The sequence below is a fragment of the Sebastes fasciatus genome, chromosome 13, assembly GCF_043250625.1.
Source record: "Sebastes fasciatus isolate fSebFas1 chromosome 13, fSebFas1.pri, whole genome shotgun sequence".
NCBI classification, from domain to species: domain Eukaryota; kingdom Metazoa; phylum Chordata; class Actinopteri; order Perciformes; family Sebastidae; genus Sebastes; species Sebastes fasciatus.
Window position 1 is genome coordinate 12,307,515 of NC_133807.1, and position 19,136 is coordinate 12,326,650.

The 19,136-nt window shown below is 43.9% G+C and overlaps 2 protein-coding genes across 11 annotated transcripts in view; one reads left to right on the forward strand and one right to left on the reverse strand.

The window, feature by feature from the left end:
- Positions 1-19,136, reverse strand: part of cd9r (CD9 molecule related) — a 122,585-nt gene that overhangs the window by 26,170 nt on the left and 77,279 nt on the right. The gene's annotated exons all lie outside the window — the stretch shown is intronic.
- The window catches only part of LOC141780342 (RNA binding protein fox-1 homolog 2-like), a 60,126-nt gene that overhangs the window by 3,768 nt on the left and 37,222 nt on the right, over positions 1-19,136 (forward strand). For 6 of the 8 annotated variants that reach the window (XR_012596628.1, XR_012596626.1, XR_012596627.1 and 3 more), the window contains exon 2: positions 8,596-8,646. The exons of 1 other annotated variant lie outside the window; for it this stretch is intronic. Coding sequence is in view for 4 of the 7 variants with exons in the window: in XM_074655521.1 (XP_074511622.1) it covers positions 8,596-8,646 (51 nt within the window). In the remaining 3 variants the exon portion in view is untranslated. Of the gene's footprint in view, positions 1-8,595; positions 8,647-13,813; positions 14,267-19,136 lie in introns of those variants that run through there. One more of the 8 variants, XM_074655524.1, reaches the window with a different exon arrangement.

A 19,136-nucleotide genomic window follows, 5' to 3' on the forward strand; every position in this document is an offset into this window, starting at 1 on the left:
AGAAATTTAGTGTGTCATATTGGTCGCTAATGAGAATGTATTGCTGCTGACAGTCGGCTCCAGACCACTTGCCTTAGAAAACAGCCATTAAAGGATGCTCTGGAGATGTGTCTTGACTTTTTTCATTGGTGCTAGAAGTAAATTGCACCTAAAATTTAAAATAGTTTCTGCTATTAAGTGTACAAAATCTCATTCTCTGACAGGAATATCTCGTTTTGATTTTAAGCTCATACAGTATATTATTTATTTTTACAGTAAAGTCAATAGAAATACATCAGTGACATTTTTTTTCATAATTGATTGATTACTAAAATAATTTATTAAAATATTTATAAAAGGAATGTCACGATACCAGAAATTTAGTAGTCGATAGCAATACCAGTGAAATTCCAAGATTCTCGATACCAATACGATACCACGGTAAAAACGACAGTAAAACAATACATCCCATGTATTTCAACATTCACTCCTTTATTACCGTTTGCATGCTGGTTTTTGTTAGGAAGTTAAACAGGTCATAATTCCCTCTCTATTATCTATTTTATATTGCTGACAAACAACTGTATTTATTCAAGTTTCTCGCAAAAACAACATTTTACAAGATTACATTTGAACACATCATGATAATGTTAGAATTTACCTCCGTCCAATACTCATTTTTACTGATTAGAGCCTGAACGCATCATAATGTAAATGGAACCTCCCGTGTTGAAATCGGCAGGGCGAGAGCAAGTTAACCTTAGCTGTTAGCAGCCGATGAGCTGCACAGTCCTGCACGGAGCTAACAGTTAACGTTAAGCATTATCAGAGAAAAAATAGGGTGCGTCCCCTGGACACGTGAATAGTACATTTACTGCGGCCCAAACACATTTAATATTGTCCCCGGGGCGACGGGACAACGTTAATCTCAAGCCCCGACAGTACCTACGATACTGTAGAAAAACGAGTACCGCCACAGTTTCAGAATTTCGGCCTCGGCTTGCCACCAAAGTATCTGTTCTTGTGACATCCCCATTTTATAGATGTGAAAAGTAGGTTTTTATCAGTTTCATATATTAAAAATCACTAACTAACTAATCACTAATTAACTTGTATTTGACTAGTTGGACAAACTGTACAGCATAAGATATCAATTTGGTCTTTTTGATGGGCGTTTATTATTTTTGTCATGTTATAGACGTAGCAAACTAAAGTTACAAAATAATCGTTGCTCGGTGTCCCTAATCATTGACTGTAAAATAGCAATATAAAAATGCTATTGCTGCCTTTACTCATAATTGCCGATAAGCCCAGTGCAGAGCTCCAATAGTACCGTTCATGTACCCAGAGAGCCCACGTGTAACTGTAGCCTAAGAGTCCTTCCGAAGTCAGCCGCCTGAATTATTCACAGAAAAGAAGAAAAATCCACAGAAGGGGAAGAGTATTACAGCAAGGCAGATTGTGTTAACAGTGGTTACAGAGGGTCGTACACTATACTCCCTCGTCTCACGTTGTGCTCTCTACTGCTGTTTAATGATTGCTGTTAAACTTTGAGCCGTAGCACAGCGGCGGAGTCACCCTTGACTTTTGAACTGGCAACGATAAGCTAAAAATTACCCACGCAAAGTTGCTCAACTCATATTTTTTCTCTCTCTTTCTGTGTATATGTGTGTGTTCAGTTCTTTTCACGGTGCTTTATTGTGCAACAGCCGTATTGTCAAAGCATAAAGGAATAATCAGATTAAAGAAAAAAAACGAGGAAAGGCACCATTCATAAAAAGAAAATCGAGCAGATATCTCTTGCTGTACTCTTGTAAAGCACACTGGTCTCAGCTCCTTAACATGACACTCGCATGTTAACTCTCCCTTTATGGTCATCATGTCACCACTCCCCCCACCCTTCATGCCTCCTCCCCACGGCTGCCCCCAAACTGTCACATGTGCTCCCGTCTCCACCCACCCACAGAGTGAAATGTCAATTCAGTGTTTCCCTTACATGGGGGTCATCTGTGATGCACTGCCTCAGTGTTGTCAGCGGCCACAGCGGCATGAATAATGAAAAATTCAGTTGTGAAATATACCCGGATCCATTAAGTTGTGTGTAATGTGTTGTCCTCTTTAAGGTCAGCCATCAGCCATGTCTAATACAGAGTCAGAATCTGTGTACCAAGTTCTTCATTAAGAGGATCAGTTGATGCTAAGTACTCTGATGTGACACATTACCAACTAAGTTTACTACTGGCTGATCTGTTAGAGCATGAAATGAAAACCTCACATAGACGTGTGTTCTCGTTTCAATTATTAGGCCCCGTAACATAATGCAAACTGAAATAATTAGATCCGACAACAATCAAGCAGCCTGTGCAAGTTACGGGGTAAAAAAAAAACAGACAGACAGCATCTCACTTTTTAAATGACGTAAAATGTGGAAATACAATAAAATAATTAAATTAAATAAATAAAACACACTGCCAGGATTTTAGTTGAAGGGCTGATCCATTATTCAGTTGTTTTTTTGGGGGGAGGGTATTTACAGTATATCATTCTGTAGCTTCCAACATTCAAGTTTTGGTCGAAGTATGTATGTTGTAGCGTCAAAATGCTAGTTTCCCAAGCCCTTCTAAAACCTTTTTCCCCACATGACCTGACGTAGGTTTCTGCATGATGCAGTATATATACATCCTTATGTTCAGCGTATTAACGTTACATACAGTAACTTAGATGGCAGCCTCACCATCAGACAGCCCTTTCCGACAGTGAACTGAAACTGTGACATCGCTTTCTTCAAAGCCACCAGACTCCATTCACAAAAATAATAATTTTAGCTCGCAGAACACGGGAGTATACATCTAACCCCACTTAAAAAAATTCGATCCAACCCTTTCAGTTAGTTCCAAAGTTAGCACAGCTAACGTTGACTCAGCTAGTGCTAGCATTTACATTATCATAACCTCTCTGATAAGCTTCACGAAGTTATTCAGGTATTCATACTCACAGTAAAAGGTATTTATTCCACAAACGACAAGTGATTAAGGTGTCGTGATATCTGAAACAGGCAAATTAATTAGCCAGTGCTGACTACTAAGAAGCTACAGTATATTGCAGTGAACTCTGCTATTCACAATTGCAATTGTAATGTTTTTTTTTTCTCACAAACATTTTGGAAACAATGCAGCCCAAGCAGAGGTGACTGTCTCCTGCTGTAGGAACCCTTGTAGCTATGTTTAGGGTGCTGCAAGTAGGTGTAGCCTACTCACCTTCCCACTCATTCTTAACTCCAGATCATCTGTTGTTATTAGCAGGCCACACAGTCATCAATAAATCCATCCAGCTGATGCCCTACAGCCACATGTTTTGTCAGTGTCAGATTGGAAAAACTAACTTGTATCCTGTTCATATCAGAGGCATCCAACACTCCTACTGTTTTAGAAAGAACATAAACTATAACTAAAAAAGAGCGAATTTAATATAATCCATCAATCTTATTTCCTTATATGTATGTTGTATATACAGTTCCTTTTGTAAACATCTTATTTTGAATACTGGACGTAGTCACACGTGTATACATCCTCTAACTTCTCCAAGGTCTTTGCTAGCCTTCCTGTCAGCTCCGTTCTCTTTATACGTCAGCTATGATGTCACTTTACTCTGATTGCAACAATAAAAGCTGTAACTTCCCTCTACCTCCACATAGACCCAATTGAAGCGAATATATTGATTCTGACATTAAAAAAGAAATTTCAAAATGGTTAAAAAAAAAATCGTGATACATATGTCAAACGATTTTTTCCCCCACCCCTAGTAGTTGTAGCTTTCCCCATTCTGAAAAAGGTTCTGTCTTAAGAAATATGCTTTCTGTCTGAGGTGAAACACTGCAATTCTTGGCTTTCTCCCCTTCCTCTTGGTTGTCTTTATGTCCCCACATATATCTCCATTGCATTTGTCATTTTCAGCTTCATCATTTGGCTTTGATACCTTTTTAGAGCAGATCACATTGATAAATCACATCCATCACTTTTGTGTCCTGTGCCCTTCAGCCTGGTCTCTTAATTCCTTCAGTTTCTGCATTTTATGGTGGCTCTGTTTGATCCTCTCCAACAGTGTTCATCTCCATTTGTTTCCCACTGATTTGTTGACTTCATAGAGTAACACTTGATGGATGAATGGTTTTCCATGTCTCAGATCCTCTGATGTTAGTGAGGCTGTTAAACAGTAATTTGACCTGATTCTGGCTCCTAGATCTCCCATCACACCTTCTGTTTAGGTGAGAGAGGGTGTCAGGATTTTGGCCTGTTGGGTAATGATGGGTTTGTGGTGGCAGGTGGGATTTTTCGTACATTTGGTGATGAGATTGAGGCCATAATAAAGCCAAACCCAGTCCACCTCCTCAGGCTGTTCTGTTAGGGACCACTGGATGCCTGCAGCAGTAATTACCCCGCTCCCCTCCTCCCTCCGTCCCCCTCCCCTCTCACCATCTGTTGACCTCATGTCATTTTGCCTTCCTTCACCACTGCTGCTCCTTTTTTCTACCCCTGCTCCGAGTCCTACCCGTTTGCTCCAGCAACTCCACCAACTTCTTTTCCCTTCTCCTCCTAAAATAGCAAGTCGGAGAGAGTGAAAATAAACAAGAGAGACGCCCTTTTAGTTTTGCCCTCCGTGGAGTCGGAGAGGGGGACAGACAGCAAAAGAGAGAGCGTGTGTTTATGTGTGTGTGAGACTGGTTTTCTGTGCTTTTGCTGATCCCTGCCAGTGTGCCAGTCTGAAGCGCTCACCGTCAGCCAGCCGGCCGGCGCCTTCAAAGGCTCCTCCTCGCTCACAAACTATATGGAATTAACTTAATGGAAACTTGCAAAAAAAGTGCAGCGCAAAAGCCCGGCTTTCAACCGGGACAGGCTTAGTGCAGCATGCCGTGTTCGTTTGCCATTTATTTATTTAAAAAAAGTATGGCAGGCATAAATGAGGGTGCCTTTTGTACACTTTTCAAGGCATGTAATATACTTAAAAGCAATGCCATGGAGCAGAGGGTGTGTGTGTGTGCTTTAGTGAGAGTAAATAAGAGTCTCTAAAAACTAGGTATCAAGTTCAGACCCCCGCTCCCCTCCCCCTCCTCCACCCCTTAAGAAAATATAAATCACATGGCATTCCTCACTTATGACTCATTGTCTCCATTTCGCAAACGTTTTTACTGCTTTATATTTCTCTCCCCTTTCTTGGCTTTGGCCGTCTTATTCCCCACATTCCTCCACCTCCTGCGTGTGTCTGTCTCTGCCTTTTATTTTCATTCTGTTCTTTCTTTTCTTTCTCCTCTGTCCTCCCCCAATCCATCCACCCTGCTCCCTCCCTCCTCCTTCTCTTGCAGACAGATTGATTCCAGATGTTGCTACCCTACTCTCCCTCCTGCTCTGCTCTTCTAACGTAAACTCCTCCTCCTCTTTCTCTTTTCTTCTTTCCACTCCGTCCACTGCAGAAACAGTGACTCTATAATTTGATGGTTGGGTATAATTTTGGTTTAGGTTTCACTGGCGTTCCAGGTTTCCTCCCAGTTTTTCTAGCTAGTGCGGCGCCTTCGCCCTGACTGCAAATGTGATAAAAACACTGAACATTTTAATCACCTGCTGCAATTGTACTTATTTCAGCTGCTTTGGCCCACCAGTACAATGTTAAGCTCCAGTTTTTGGTACACTGACTGAAACCAGAGTGTCCGTTCAGTCCTATTTGAAATGCAGTGTTGGTAACTCCCAACATGCATCTCTTTTTTTATTTGGAATAGGAAGAGTTTTCTCATTCCCGTTGACATTGCCCAAGGCTTTGTAGACGTGAGATTCTGCTCTGAACAGCCTCCTTTCCATCTGTGGCGTGGCGAGCACCAGCAGCTTCTTTACACAGTCCGTATTTCGCTGAATATAAGCTTGTCCATTCCCCCCTGTAATTGCGGCGCACCAAGGAGAGCGTTCCCCCTGGGGACGAGGCACGAGGGGGAAATTGGTTCCAGATGAAACAGGAAGTGGAGAGTGGAGGAGACAAAGAAAGGGCTGTTTGAGACAGGGGGGGAAAAAGGAGGACAGCCCCCCGAGTGTGGACACAAATACACACAGAGTCAGAGTTTACTGCATCAAAAGAAAAAGTCTCATCCTTACCTATTGTTTACATATGAGCCCGTTTTTTTCCCCCCTCATGCTCTCATTCCACTTTGGCTTCCCTCTATCCCACTCCGTCTAGACACTCCTTCATTCATCCATACACCATCACCACATCTGTTTTTGCTCTTAGCCAACACATCTCCGAGTTCTAGGCTGTATTAGAGGCCACATACTATTCTAGCAGTACGTACTGATTTGGCCAAAATGTACCATGTAGTATACAGTATGTGAACAAAAGCCAAATCTACAGTATGCCAAAAATGCCCGGCTGTCATACTGACTTGGAAAAAATCTCCAGTATGCATCGGACCAGTCTACCTCACCTACTGTATCCCATAATGCAAAGCGCTGGAACGGTAAAGGCTACGGTTATAACAGCAGCAGAAAAAAACGGCTCGTTTTTTACATTTTTCGTAGCTATTTCATCACTAAATTAACCTCTGAAAATTTAGGCGAGAATTCAACTGTATAGATGTTGAATATTGGCAGTTTTACAATATTAGTTGGCGAATCGAACATTTTCGGAACTTAGTGGCTCCACAAACTGCCGTGACAGCTAGCTGGCGCCTGCCGGGGTCGCTACCTCATCAGCCGGGCAGTCACACTCACAGACCGCTATGAGCTGGCTGGAGCTCTCTAGAGACCGGTCTCGTAGACGAGGGGCTCTTATTTCCTTGTTGACGGATGGTTTGTTTAAATATCACAACACAAATGTCCATTATAAAATTAAAGGGAACCTGTGATTATCTGCCTTTTTGGGGTTGGAAAGCTCCACAATCGCCCGCAGGCTTAGCGCGCTGGAGAGCTGGTCAGACACGCTCACAGACTGGCTACAGACTGGCTACAGAGTGACAAAGGAAGAGGCGAGGGAAAGAGTCGACTCTGACAAGGCAGAGAGATACCTGCTGAGACAACATGACCCTTTTTTAACATCACTCTAATATTTGTAGGGATATCATTCCACTATTTTGTTGCTGTAACTGAAAAAGCGATTTTGTGGAGAAATGTTTTATATGTAGGGCCTACTGTCTCTCTTTGTCTTACTTCACCATGAGCTGTTAGAATGTTTAAGGGGCTGTTTGAGGGGTGGTGGAGCTAGTTAGTAGTATGCAGTATGCAGTATGCAGTATGTGGTTTTGAATACAGCCCTAGTCTCTCAAAAGAGTCGCAATGCATTTATAAGCTAGCTCTTTGGGATCAGCTTTGATAGCCATGCGTATGTTTAGACAAACAGTGTGTCATTCTGCCGTCGCCGTGGCCCTCCGTCTCAGACACTTGGCCTTGATTGGCTGGATGAATGTTATCAGGAAGTGATTTCCGGCAGGAGGCAGCTCGAGGTCAAGGCCGGGAGGTGAACTGTGTTGACACTCTTCAGGAGCCAAATCTGCCCCTCTCATTGCCGCGGCATCACGCAGCCCACTCTCAAGCTGCTTGCTGAATGGAGGAGTGCGTTCAGGCGCATGGATTTGAAACATTTCGTCCGCTCCTCGCAGTCCCGCAGATTAACTGTAATGAAAACATCAGCAGTTCTATGGGACTACCACCCCATCCCCCAACGCATATATATACACACATCTTTCTTTCTCTCTTTTACCCCCTTCAGACCCTGTCTCCCCCTTCCCCCCCCCTGCTCGCCTTGTGATGCCTCAAGGAGAGCTGAGGCATGAGTCTCGCTAGGCGGTCATGTTTTCTCTGCGAGGCATGCCAGCAGGATAAACCGCGCCGGTGTCATCTCTCTCCCCCTCTCCCTCTCTTTCTCTGCTGTCAAAATATCATCGTTTGGTTAACTTTGCCCATTGTTCCAGTCCTCTTCCTGCTCCCCCTCTTTGTCTTTTCTTTCTTTCGCCGCCTCCTCCTCCTCCTCCTCCTCTTCACCTAGCTCTGCAGCAAACAATGGCCGCTCGCGCCGGGGCAAAAAAAATGACACGGAGGGGAAAATAATAGTCGGAGAGAAAAGAGACAGAAATAATCTAATTAAAAGTAATTACAGCGCAATTAACCACAACACTGGTTTCTGGGGCAGGGTCGGCGAGGGATGGGGGGGCTCACCCTCTGCTAGTGGATTTTGATTGGTTCGTGCGGCTGGATATGAAAGCTCTGTCGTAGTGGTTCACCAGTCACGGCATCCACACAGACTGCTGTTAACTGTTAACTTAGTTCACTCCTCAGGGAAGTGTCTTCTGCCCTTGTTTGAACTTTATTCTGCATTTTAGTTTTTCATAATCGTGGGCGTTGAAAAACCAAAGCATTGTAGTAATTATTGGAGATTGTTTAAGGTTTTTGAAATGGTTGTGAATTGTAGTGAGTTGTGCTCAGATACATTAATACCTCTCGCTTTTTCTCTAGTTACTTAGAAAAAAGCTAGATGGATATTTTTTTGTGCATTTCACCCAAAATGTAAAAGTTGCCGTGCTGCAGCCACTCATTTTTCAAAAGCACTTAACACCGCTCTCTCCCCTCCTGTTGTCTCTTGCAGAACAACGAGCCTTTAAACCCCGGTTTCCATGGCTACCCAACTCACAGTCAGGTAAGAGATTAGTGATGGCTTGCAATACCTCTGTAACAAGAAACCTTAAAAAATAATAGAACACAGAAACCTTGAGTCACTTGAGATAGTTTTCAGCCACCCAGCCCCCCTTTGAATAACCATAAATCAAAAGCTCATTGAGTTTTTTTTCTCAAGAGATGTAAAAGAAGATAGAAAATTGAGACCAGCATGAAACCGTGAAAGGATAGTAGCACTCTTGATAGTCTGGTTCCTCTCAAATTTGGAACAAAGTGGCATTTTTTAGTGCCATTTTTTTTGTGTACAGTATAACGTGCATACTTTTAGTAACCAACAATTAAAGGGCGGGTCCATTCGCGTTCTTTTCCGGGTTTTTTTCAAATGGAAACGCTCACTCAGCTGTTAGCAAAAAGCAGTGACGTAGGTTACCAACTTAAGCTAATCCATAAGGTTATGAATAATGTGAAGCTAGCACTAGCTGAGTCAAAGTTTGCTGTGCTAAGTTTGGAAATAACTGAAAGGGTTAGTACAGATTTTTTGAAGTGGGGTTGTATGTATACTGTTACTAAAATTGCTTCTTTTGTCAATGGAGTCTGGTGGCTTTGAAGAGAGCGCTATATTTAGAGTATTTTAAGCGCTTTACATTGCCATCAGACAGCCCCTTTTCAACGTGGAGCTGAAGCCATTCTGTACTCTCTTCAAATCCACCAGACTCTATTGACAAAAGCGGTAATTTGACCTCACAGAACACGTGAGTTGCTGGTCTACCACTGCCTCGATCAGTCGTGTTATTGTGTGACTTTTGGATCCAAACTAACATGGCGTCCACAGCAGTATATTGCTTAGCTTCCGTGCTGGTACTCCAGTCTGCTTCTCCAAACTGGGAGCGTACCGACCGACATGTAAGTTACTGCCTGTAATACACTGGCTATAAAGATGTATAAATACTGTACATGTAGCAGCGTCATCATGCAGAGACCTACGTCAGGTCACGTGGGAAAAGGTTTTTAGAAAGGCTGGGGAAAATAAAATTTACGCTAAAACATACATACTTCGACCAAAATGTGAATGTTTGGATTTGAATACATAAGGAACACCACTGGGAAGCTACAGAATGATATAAAACCCTCAAAAAACCCAAATAATGGACCTGCCTTTTAATTCCTCTAGGCCAAGGGAACCTAGTGTTGTCGTCCATCTAGTCCTGTAGCAGACTGTTACACTACCACATCATTATGGAGACAATTCTGAAGTTCTGGTCTTTTATGTTTCCTCTGCTGCATATAAATGATGGCTGTTGGAGGAATTGATGAAAGGAGAGCTGGTAGTGATTGAGCTTCTCTTCTCAGAAAAGAGAAATTAGGCTATCACCTTCTTTAAACTAAGCTCTGCACGCTCTGTTTGCAGCACCGCTTCACGATACCGTTTCTATCCTCTCACACTTTCCCTTTTTTGATGCCTCTCTCTCCGTCTCTCTGTGTCTTCCTCATTCTGAGTGTCTCTCCATGCATATTGCTCTCAGTAATGAGTGCCTTATGTGCGCAGCGCAGCAGCAGGGTAGCTGACTATTTTCTTATCTACCTCCAAGCAGCAGAGCACATTGAGCGGCTCAGACCAGCTCAGTACTCGCGTGTGTCGAAGCCCATTCGAGTGTGTTTTTGAGAAAGGCCTGTGTATCTGAGAGCTGGCGTGCGTGCGCCTTTCGTCTCTTGTTTGTGTGCATGCGTGCATGTGTGCATGTGTTACGTGCGCATCTAGTTGGTGTTTGGGATGTGCAGCTCTCTGGCAGTGCCACAGGAGGGGAGTGTTGGTCTGTTCGCCCCAGACTCCATCCCCAAATCACAACATGGGAGATTCTCACAGGCCTCATCCCCTCTCATATATTCTCCAATCATCGGCATCCCCTTTCTTGGGAACACAGCTCTCTGAGAGTGCGAAAAGGAGATTCAAGGAGCGTTTGGCTTTCAGGTTTAAAGTTAATTTTATGTAGATTTCAATTTGTGTCCAGTATTTTGTTTGGGTGTTGATCTGACATCAAAAAATAAAGATTGAGAAAGAGAGAGATTACAGCCGAAAGAAGGAATGTGAGGATGAGGCAGAGAAGTGGAGCAGAGGTAAAACAGAAATGGAAGCAAGTTATTTAAGATGGCTCGCCTGCAGGGCACAGAATCATACAATAGTCAGTTACACAATCGGAGCAGACTTATATTCCAGTCTTGGCCCGACCTGGGTTCATCTGCTCATAAGACAAACACCTGGGAAGAAAGCACTTCTGATCTGCAGTACGTCTGAACTCCCCCTTGTCATCGGTTAAATTCAAAGCCAGCGCACACCGCTGCTGCATTTGTTTAATAAATGATTTAAAAAGTCGTCCCTGCTAATGTATTCTGCCCTTGAGCACACATATTAGCAGACTCCTGCACTGTAGCTGCTGGTTATCATGCAAATGGAGCTAGCCCAGTCTCGCTTTAGCTGCCGGATTGGCTTGTTCATTGCTGCAGTACATTTGTCTTGGTAATGCTCCTGTCTAGTGTTGTCTAATGTATGCATTGTTTGAACTGCCTGCAGGTCTGCCTGTGTCAATATGAGTGTGTTAAGTGGCGACAGGCTGCTGTGGGTCCCTGCTGCTGCACACTGAGGGGTAAATGTATGTGTGTGTCAATGGCCATTTTGACCCCTGGGGGCCATACATGTCAGTCACATGTTGTTTAGGTCACAGAAATGATCAGGGTTACCAACAAACACACACACACAAACAAGTCATATACCCTTTTTCCAGCAAAATTAGCACAATATGCCGATTTTTTTAAAGCCAGGAAAACCCACTAAAATAAGCGATAGACTCCTTTCCCATTGTGAGTATGCCGTTGCACTGGCCTTTCTGTTGTGATTTTTTCTGGCGTCTCGCTCGACGTCACAGAAACAGGAAGCAGGATTAGTAAATAGTAGAACGTTATCGGCTATTTATTCAGTCTCTTTCAAACTCTCAAACCAGAGTTGGTGATTGTTGGAAAGACTCACAAAGATGGTTTTGGTGAGTTTTATTTTGTTTCTGTCGAGTTTGAATAATGTGTGTTTTACCACAATCAGCGAGGTCAAATTACTGTTTCTGGCAATGGAGTCTGGTGGCTTTGAGGAGCACATAAAACGACTGTTTTTTTTCCACATCTAACTTGGTAAATTAAGGGTTTATTTCGACAAAGTGAGGAGTTTTAGTTTGTTTCTTACTTTTGAATGAAGTGTGTTTTACCACGAGGTAAAATTACTGTTTCTGTCAATGGAGTCTGGTGGCTTTGAAGAGCACATATAACGGCTGTTTCTTTTCACATCTAACTGAGAATAAAGTGTTTTTTTTTTCAACCAAGTAATGAGTTTTAGTTTGTTTCTTCTTTGAATGAAGTTTGTTTTACGACGATGAGCGAGGTAAAATTACTGTTTCTGTCAATGGAGTCTGGTGGCTTTGAGGAGCACATAAAACGGCTCTTTTTTTCACATCTAACTCTGTGAATTAAAGGTTTATTTCGACCAAGTGATGAGTTTTAGTTTGTGTTTTCCTTACGCTTGAATGAAATGTGTTTCGATGATCAGCAAGGTAAAATAAAATGACTGTTGTCTGACTGGAGTGTGGTGGCTTTGTGGAGGAGCATATTACTTGTATGTTTTGTACGTCAAATTATAACAATTGTTCAAATCCCATTGGTTTTATGTACTATATATTCACTTCAACAGGGGTGAAAATTAGCATGTCCACCTGGGTGTCATGTTTCTATCACTGCCGATCGGAGCTGGAGCCGATGAATACCCATGACTGCTGCAGAGTCATTTGTCCCGGGAATGATGCTGATAGTAACCTTTCCCACTAAAGACAAAAGCCAGAAGTCAGAGGGTGTTAGTGGATTTTTAGTCCAGTAGGGAAAGGGGCTATAGAGGCTTCACACTTGAGCATTTGTTTTAGAAAATAGCAATACTGCATTAAAATCTAATTGCAGGTCATGACCCTCACATGGGTAATTGGAATTCTCCCATAGAAAAGTTGAGACTGCCCTATTGATTAACTGTAGATGGTGTGTTTGAAGGAGCAGGCCTTTGTTTGAATTAGCTGATGAGTGTGTGTGGTGGGTATATAGCCCTTTGTTTGGGCCTGTGTGTGTCTGCGTGCCAGCCAAAGTGCAGCAGCATGCATATGATCACAGGCACATCTTTGTGTACATTATGTGCATGTGTTTGTGTGTGTGCGCGACTGCGTGTGTTTATCACAGTGTTCAGTCTGTGCGCTTAATCCTCAGATCATCCCCTATTCATCCTCTCATCCTCCTCACTTACAGTCCTAATCCTGTCATCCCTGGCTCTTTTTTTCCACCCAGCCCTTTTATCCATTTATCCCTCTATCCCGTTATCTCTCGCTCGCATCCACTGCCCCCCCCCCACTGCGGCCCAGCTCCCTTCTCTTGCCCCCTTTTTCCCCCCACCACCTCCAATCACTTATCTTGCCCTTCCTCCATCCCTCCATCCCTCTGGACCCAGTTCTCGCCAACCTCAGCAGATGTCTGAAAGCTTGGCATCATGGCTTTTTTTCCCCGCAGAGTTCAGTCCCTCCCATATGAAAATGCGGTGCAAGGAACTGCACTCTCATCTCTGCAAATTAAGCGCCTCCTAACAATACGGTGGTGGGAAGTGGAGGGATCTGAGCCCGAGCCAGAAGGAAAAAGGCGCAATGCAGCGAAATACAGATTCATGTGCAGGTTGAGGTTTAGATGCTGGAGTCGGGGGGGCTGGCGCTCTCTCAGTTTTGTGAGACTTTCCATCTGTGTGATGAAGGCGGCCGCAGCAGAGAGCTGGTGATCTAGGAGCCTACCCACGCAGCTAGCTACCTAGCTGTCTACCGACTTACCTACTTACCGCTGCTTTTTGGAGCTGACAGGCTGCCACGCAATAAATAAATCATCAAAAAAAGCTGCAATGCAGTGGGGGTCGCATTTGTGTTCTGTACTCTCAGGCAGCCAGTGCGTGGATAGAGAAGACAGCACCTCCTTCCTTCCTGTTCCTTTTCTGTCTCCAGGGGTTTGAGGAGACGGCAACAACCGCTTTCTGACTCCATCCAGAAGCAGGGTTAGGTGGCTACATGGAAGGATGGATGCTTTTGATGGATAGGAGGGACTGAGGCTGAGAGGGAGGGAAAGTTTTAAAAAAGAGGGGGCGGGAACCAGAAGAAGCAGAGGGGGAGAGAAGCAGGACGTGTAAGGCGAGCGTGTGAATGACAGACGCAGAGCAAAGAGAAGGAAAGAGACAGGAGAGAAGAGACTCGGGCTGTCAGGAGGAGAGAGACAGAAAGGCCCGAGGGGGATCAGAGCAGCAGGGCCGCGGAGACGGAGAAAAGCGAGGCTGAGGAGTGACAGGCTTGCGTGCTGGAGAAGTGGAAGAAGGGAACGCCGGCAAAAAGGGGAAGGAGGAGGAAGAGGGAGTGAACGAGGGAGAATTTGAATGTGCGAGACAGACGTGGACTGAAGCCACCGTCGGCTCATGGTCTTAGAGCACAGGCAAAGCAGAGACACACGGGGAGAGAAGGAAAGTGGAGAGCTGGTCAGCAGTTGTTCCTCTAGATCAGACAATGATGGGGCTGTACTACCAAGCACTGCTACCGGTAAGTTACAGCTTCTTTCTATCAACAACTTTGTGCACATGTCGAGAACTGCGAGACCAGAACTAGATAAACGAGATAATTAATGATATAGTTTCATTAGTTTAGTTGGCTCGGCGCTGTTTATGGTTTGGCCTTGTTTTCGGTTCGCTGTGTCTTGGCCCAGGTGAGGCCTTTTGTCACATAGTTGGCAGGGCATCAGATTAACAGCAGGGCTTGTCCCTGCAGCTCTGCTCCTTTCACTTTTTAGCGCTCAAGTTGTCTTTAATTATTTTGAAGGAAATCGTGCTAATGGCTCATTATTACCACTCTGTAGTCATGCAACACTTGTGTCGCTGCAGTGGAGACGATACGCGGAGAAGCATCGGTCGAGTTGTGCTGCTGACATTTGACTATATTAAAATACACTGCAGCGTGTAATGTTTACAGTTGATGTGTGCTAGGCTGCTCTTAGCATATGGTGGGCGTGTCTGTGCTACTTTAGCTGAGAGACAGCCCGAAGGATGAGAGCTGTTCTCTGGCTCTGTTCTAGCACGTCTGCTGGTCGCGGGTTTCTTTGGGCCTTTCGGGAGTTGTTGGGGTAATAGAGCTGTGTATTGGCAAGAATCTGGTGATACGACACGTATCATGATGCAGGGGTTACGATTCAATATATTGCGATACTGTAAGCAACGTGATGTATTATAATAATTTTTGTATCTAATTTTAGGAAAACTGTCATAGTATAAAGAACACCACCATATGCATAAAATCTGAGTTTAAAAAGTTTGCTTTTTTTATGCAATCAGAACAGTGGGATCTACATTTGCATTTATCACACTCCCTGTAACATCCAACATCACAGCACTACTTTGAGAGGGCACATACACTGAGAGTGTGCATATCTTTGTAAATGAAATCAAGTATTGACTTAGTTCATCTTTGCATGTAAACTATTTATTAGACATCAATGCATTATTTTTGAGAATCGATACAGTATCACAAGACATAATATCGCGATATTCGATATTTTCTTACACCCCTAGGTGGTACAGGGAGGTACATGCAGACACGAGGTAGCAGCAACCACCGCTCGGAACGGGGCGCCCGCGTTGACGTGCATGCACAGCTGGCGTTGCATGCTCTCGCCATGCTGACTGCACACAGTTGTCATGTTATATTTCTTATGTATATGTGCGTGTGTCATGTCACGTCACGCACAGAGGACGGAGGCGGAGGCTGAGGTTTTGTCAAGCGTTTCAACGTTGTCATCCAAGCTGTCCATGCCGTTTAAACTTCATCTGCGTCTGGAGTGAGGGAGACAGGTGTCAAGGCACAGTTGTTTCTGCGCTCACACATACAGCAGTTGTTGCCCAGAATACTTAACTACCCCGCCCCCCTCTCTTATGGTACAACGGACACATAGATACTATAAATGAATACACACAGCAACACTGTCTTTTGGGAACCGACACACACTACCTGCATTTGAGCAATTCATAGGACATTCTCTCATTGGTTAATCCCTTGCTCATCTGCGTTGACGCATGACCCGCAGTACCAACCAATACTAATAGTAGCCACTGCAGTGTTTATACTTAAGATTCAAAGGATAGACAGTGGTGCAACTTTGTAGAATATTATTCTTTATTTGTTACACAACTACTTCAACATGGTGAAGTAGAGGTTGTTGTTCTCTTTTCACTCTCCCTCTTACCCACTCCCCTGCCCCCAAACCCCCCCCCTGCAGGCGAGAGCAGCTGTAAGCTAAACACATTATTCGTCTTCAAAGAGAATGACGCCAAATGGAGGATGGCGGTGGTAACTAGAAGGGTGTAAGGGGGTGGGGGCCTTAGCTCCATATGGGAATGCACTTTGAAGGTGACACACCACCAGTCACACCGTCCTCCATAAAACTTTAAGGGCACCGTCCTCTATTTTGGGTGACACAGCTCTATACTGTAGTCACTGTGTTATGTTTACAGTGGAAACCACTTATAGTGATAACGGTTACTGCGATCAACCGCCTGGGACTGAATCACTCCTATACAAATGTCTTCGTCATCTCCGTTCTTCATGCACGCTCGCGCTGCAGAGCCGGCCAAAAACTGCAATGCCTCGCCCTCGGTGAGCCAGTAAATAGCGAAGCGGTCTGTTTCATAACTTTGTATTCATGTAATAAATATACAAATGTCAATTAGCTAGATGTTAATCTGCATGAGAAATGATGCAGACAACAAAAATTCAGTTACACTAATCATTCACTCATCTATTTGACCCAGACAGATGTGATCACAGTAAGCGGTTTCAACTGTATTCATGCAAACATCCAACACCCTAGGTGCAACAACTACTTTAGTCTGTGTTGCAATGGCAACACATACAGTAAAGTTCCTATTGTTACAGGCGACCCCTCCGCCAGCTTTCTCCTCATCCTGTTTCTTGCGCTCTCATTGGTTGTAGCTCCCCAACAGTTCCAGATATTTAGCATGCTAGATAACACAAATGTGTTTTTATGTTGGATCATCGGCTCGCATCTTTGAGCAGTTCACACATAACGCTCGAGCACCGATGTGTGTGTGTGCTGAGCCAACGTCGATTTGCCCCTGATCTAGGGCTTTTGTCGGGGCTAAAGTCGTGTAGTGGGAACTAGTCATTACCCTACTGTGGAATTTAGGGCTGGTTGATGTATCAAATTAATTTGATTCATTTAAATTTTGGTTGTTGCAAGATGTGTATCTACTAGGGCTGCACAATTAATCTGAATTTGATCTAAATCTTAGTATGGCTTACTGCAATTTTCAAATCGCAGGAGGCACAATCTTTGTTAAAGGCCAAATGTGTGGCAAAATTCCATATTAAATTAGATATTGTCGTGATGCAGGGATGTCCTGGCCTACACATCATATTCTACACATCTTTGTTTGGTACACATCCCCGCAAAAATCCTACCATAATCATTCATTTTTATGTTTTTCAATGAAAATGAGAATAATGATGTAAAAATGATCATATCGCGAACCATAACACCATTACAATATCAGTAAAAATAATCGTAATTGGATATTTTTTCAAATGTGATCCTGTAAAATGTAGTTTTTGGCGAGAATTATGACCTGTTTAACTTCCTAACAAAACCCGGTATGCAAACGGTAATACAGGAGTGGATGTTGATGTACACGGGATTTACTGTTACTGTTTACCGTGGTATGGAATTGGTATCGAGAATCGTGGAATCTTACTGGTATTGGCATCGACTACTAAATTTCTGGTATTGTGACCTCCCTAGTTGAGTTGTTCCAGATGTGGTGTGATGTTGGGACTGTGTGGAAGCCCCTCATACTGGGCTGGGGGTGGACATTGCTCCATGTCCCGCTGATGTGCTGATTCTGAAAACTCCTGTTTGCCTGCGTATTTCCATTCCTTTCTTTCTTTTCTTTCTTTCTAAATTTCACAGTTCAACAACAAAACATGTCAGCGTTACCGGTTGCCAGAAATCCTGTGTGCACACTCAGTGCACTAGCATTTTATCCCACGTCTCTCTCTCTCTCTCTCTCTCTCTCTCTGTATTTGTAGATGTCCAAAGTTGTTGCATCATCCCTATAACCCACCTGCTTAGCGCTGAGCCCATGAGGAAAGGTGTCAAGCCGCTGTCACACCGAGTGCTTTTGCAAGGCACCTAGTGGCATCTGAGCGTTTAGGCTGCTTAACTTTTCCACCTCCCGTATTATCTCCACAAGACTGCTCGGTTAGCCAGCGACAACACGGCAACACGACAACAGGCCTTCAAGGAATTTGCAAGGGATCCACACCCGGGTCTTTTACCCTCAGGGTGCTCTGTGTTTGTGAGTATAGCTGTACAAACACGAGTATTGGACAGAGTTGTGCAGCTGCACTGTCATAACAAATTGACAGGTACCTGTGTGTTTTGCTGCAAGTGTCATGTTAAAACAGCACAAATCACTCACAGTTTAACCAACAGTACATTTAGCTTTATTCATTATAATTATCCTGTGGGATTATGGGTGTTTTCTCTGTGTGTAGAAAGTGACGGATACGTCCGATCTTGCAGAAACACAGTCAGATAGAGCACTAAACCAAAGGGCAGAGTCCTCAGTATTGGTGGTCTAATGCACTGTGTGCCACTACTCCACCTCAGGGTTAACCGTTCTCCCTCTGCCCATACAGCCATGATGATATTGTCCGACACTAACGCTGCTCTAAACTGCTACTGCCCAAGGCTTTATGCAGTGGGTCGAGGTGTGAAAACACTTACCTCACACCAGAACGCACATAGATACACAACAGAAAGGCACATTGCGAGCGATGCGATGCACAGACGTGGTGCAGCAGAGCCCTAAATGTATGCAGTATCTCTTCGGATACCTACTCCTGCATGACAAGCAGCACTGTAACGTTGTACCTCTGCACACACACGCTGTACCCTATCTAACACTGCAGCAGCAAGTCAGTGCCGTTGGGTTTTTTGATTTTAAACTTCTTCTGCAGAAGTCGTGACAGCAGCAGTGTACAAAAACCCCATCTTGGTGCATCTACTCTAGAATTAGCAATGCAGGATTTTACCTAACGATTCCTCTTGCGGGACTGGCAGCGCAGCAAGCATATTAAACCATTCAAATTCTGTCTTTAGTATTGGTTTTATGGATTCTTGGCGTAAATTAGTCTGGATAAAAATTGGGGAAAAAGTGTAAATGTAGGTATGAGCGGTGTGGATGATAGTGAGCACAAGAGTGCTACAGATGTAGTCCTTCACTGACACATGATGAAACGTCATGCCTCTGTTAGGTCAGGCTGAGAACCAGAGGGAGGTTAAGTGTATTTGGACTGAGTTTGCCCTTTTCACCATTTAGTTCAAACATTTTAAGGCACTTCA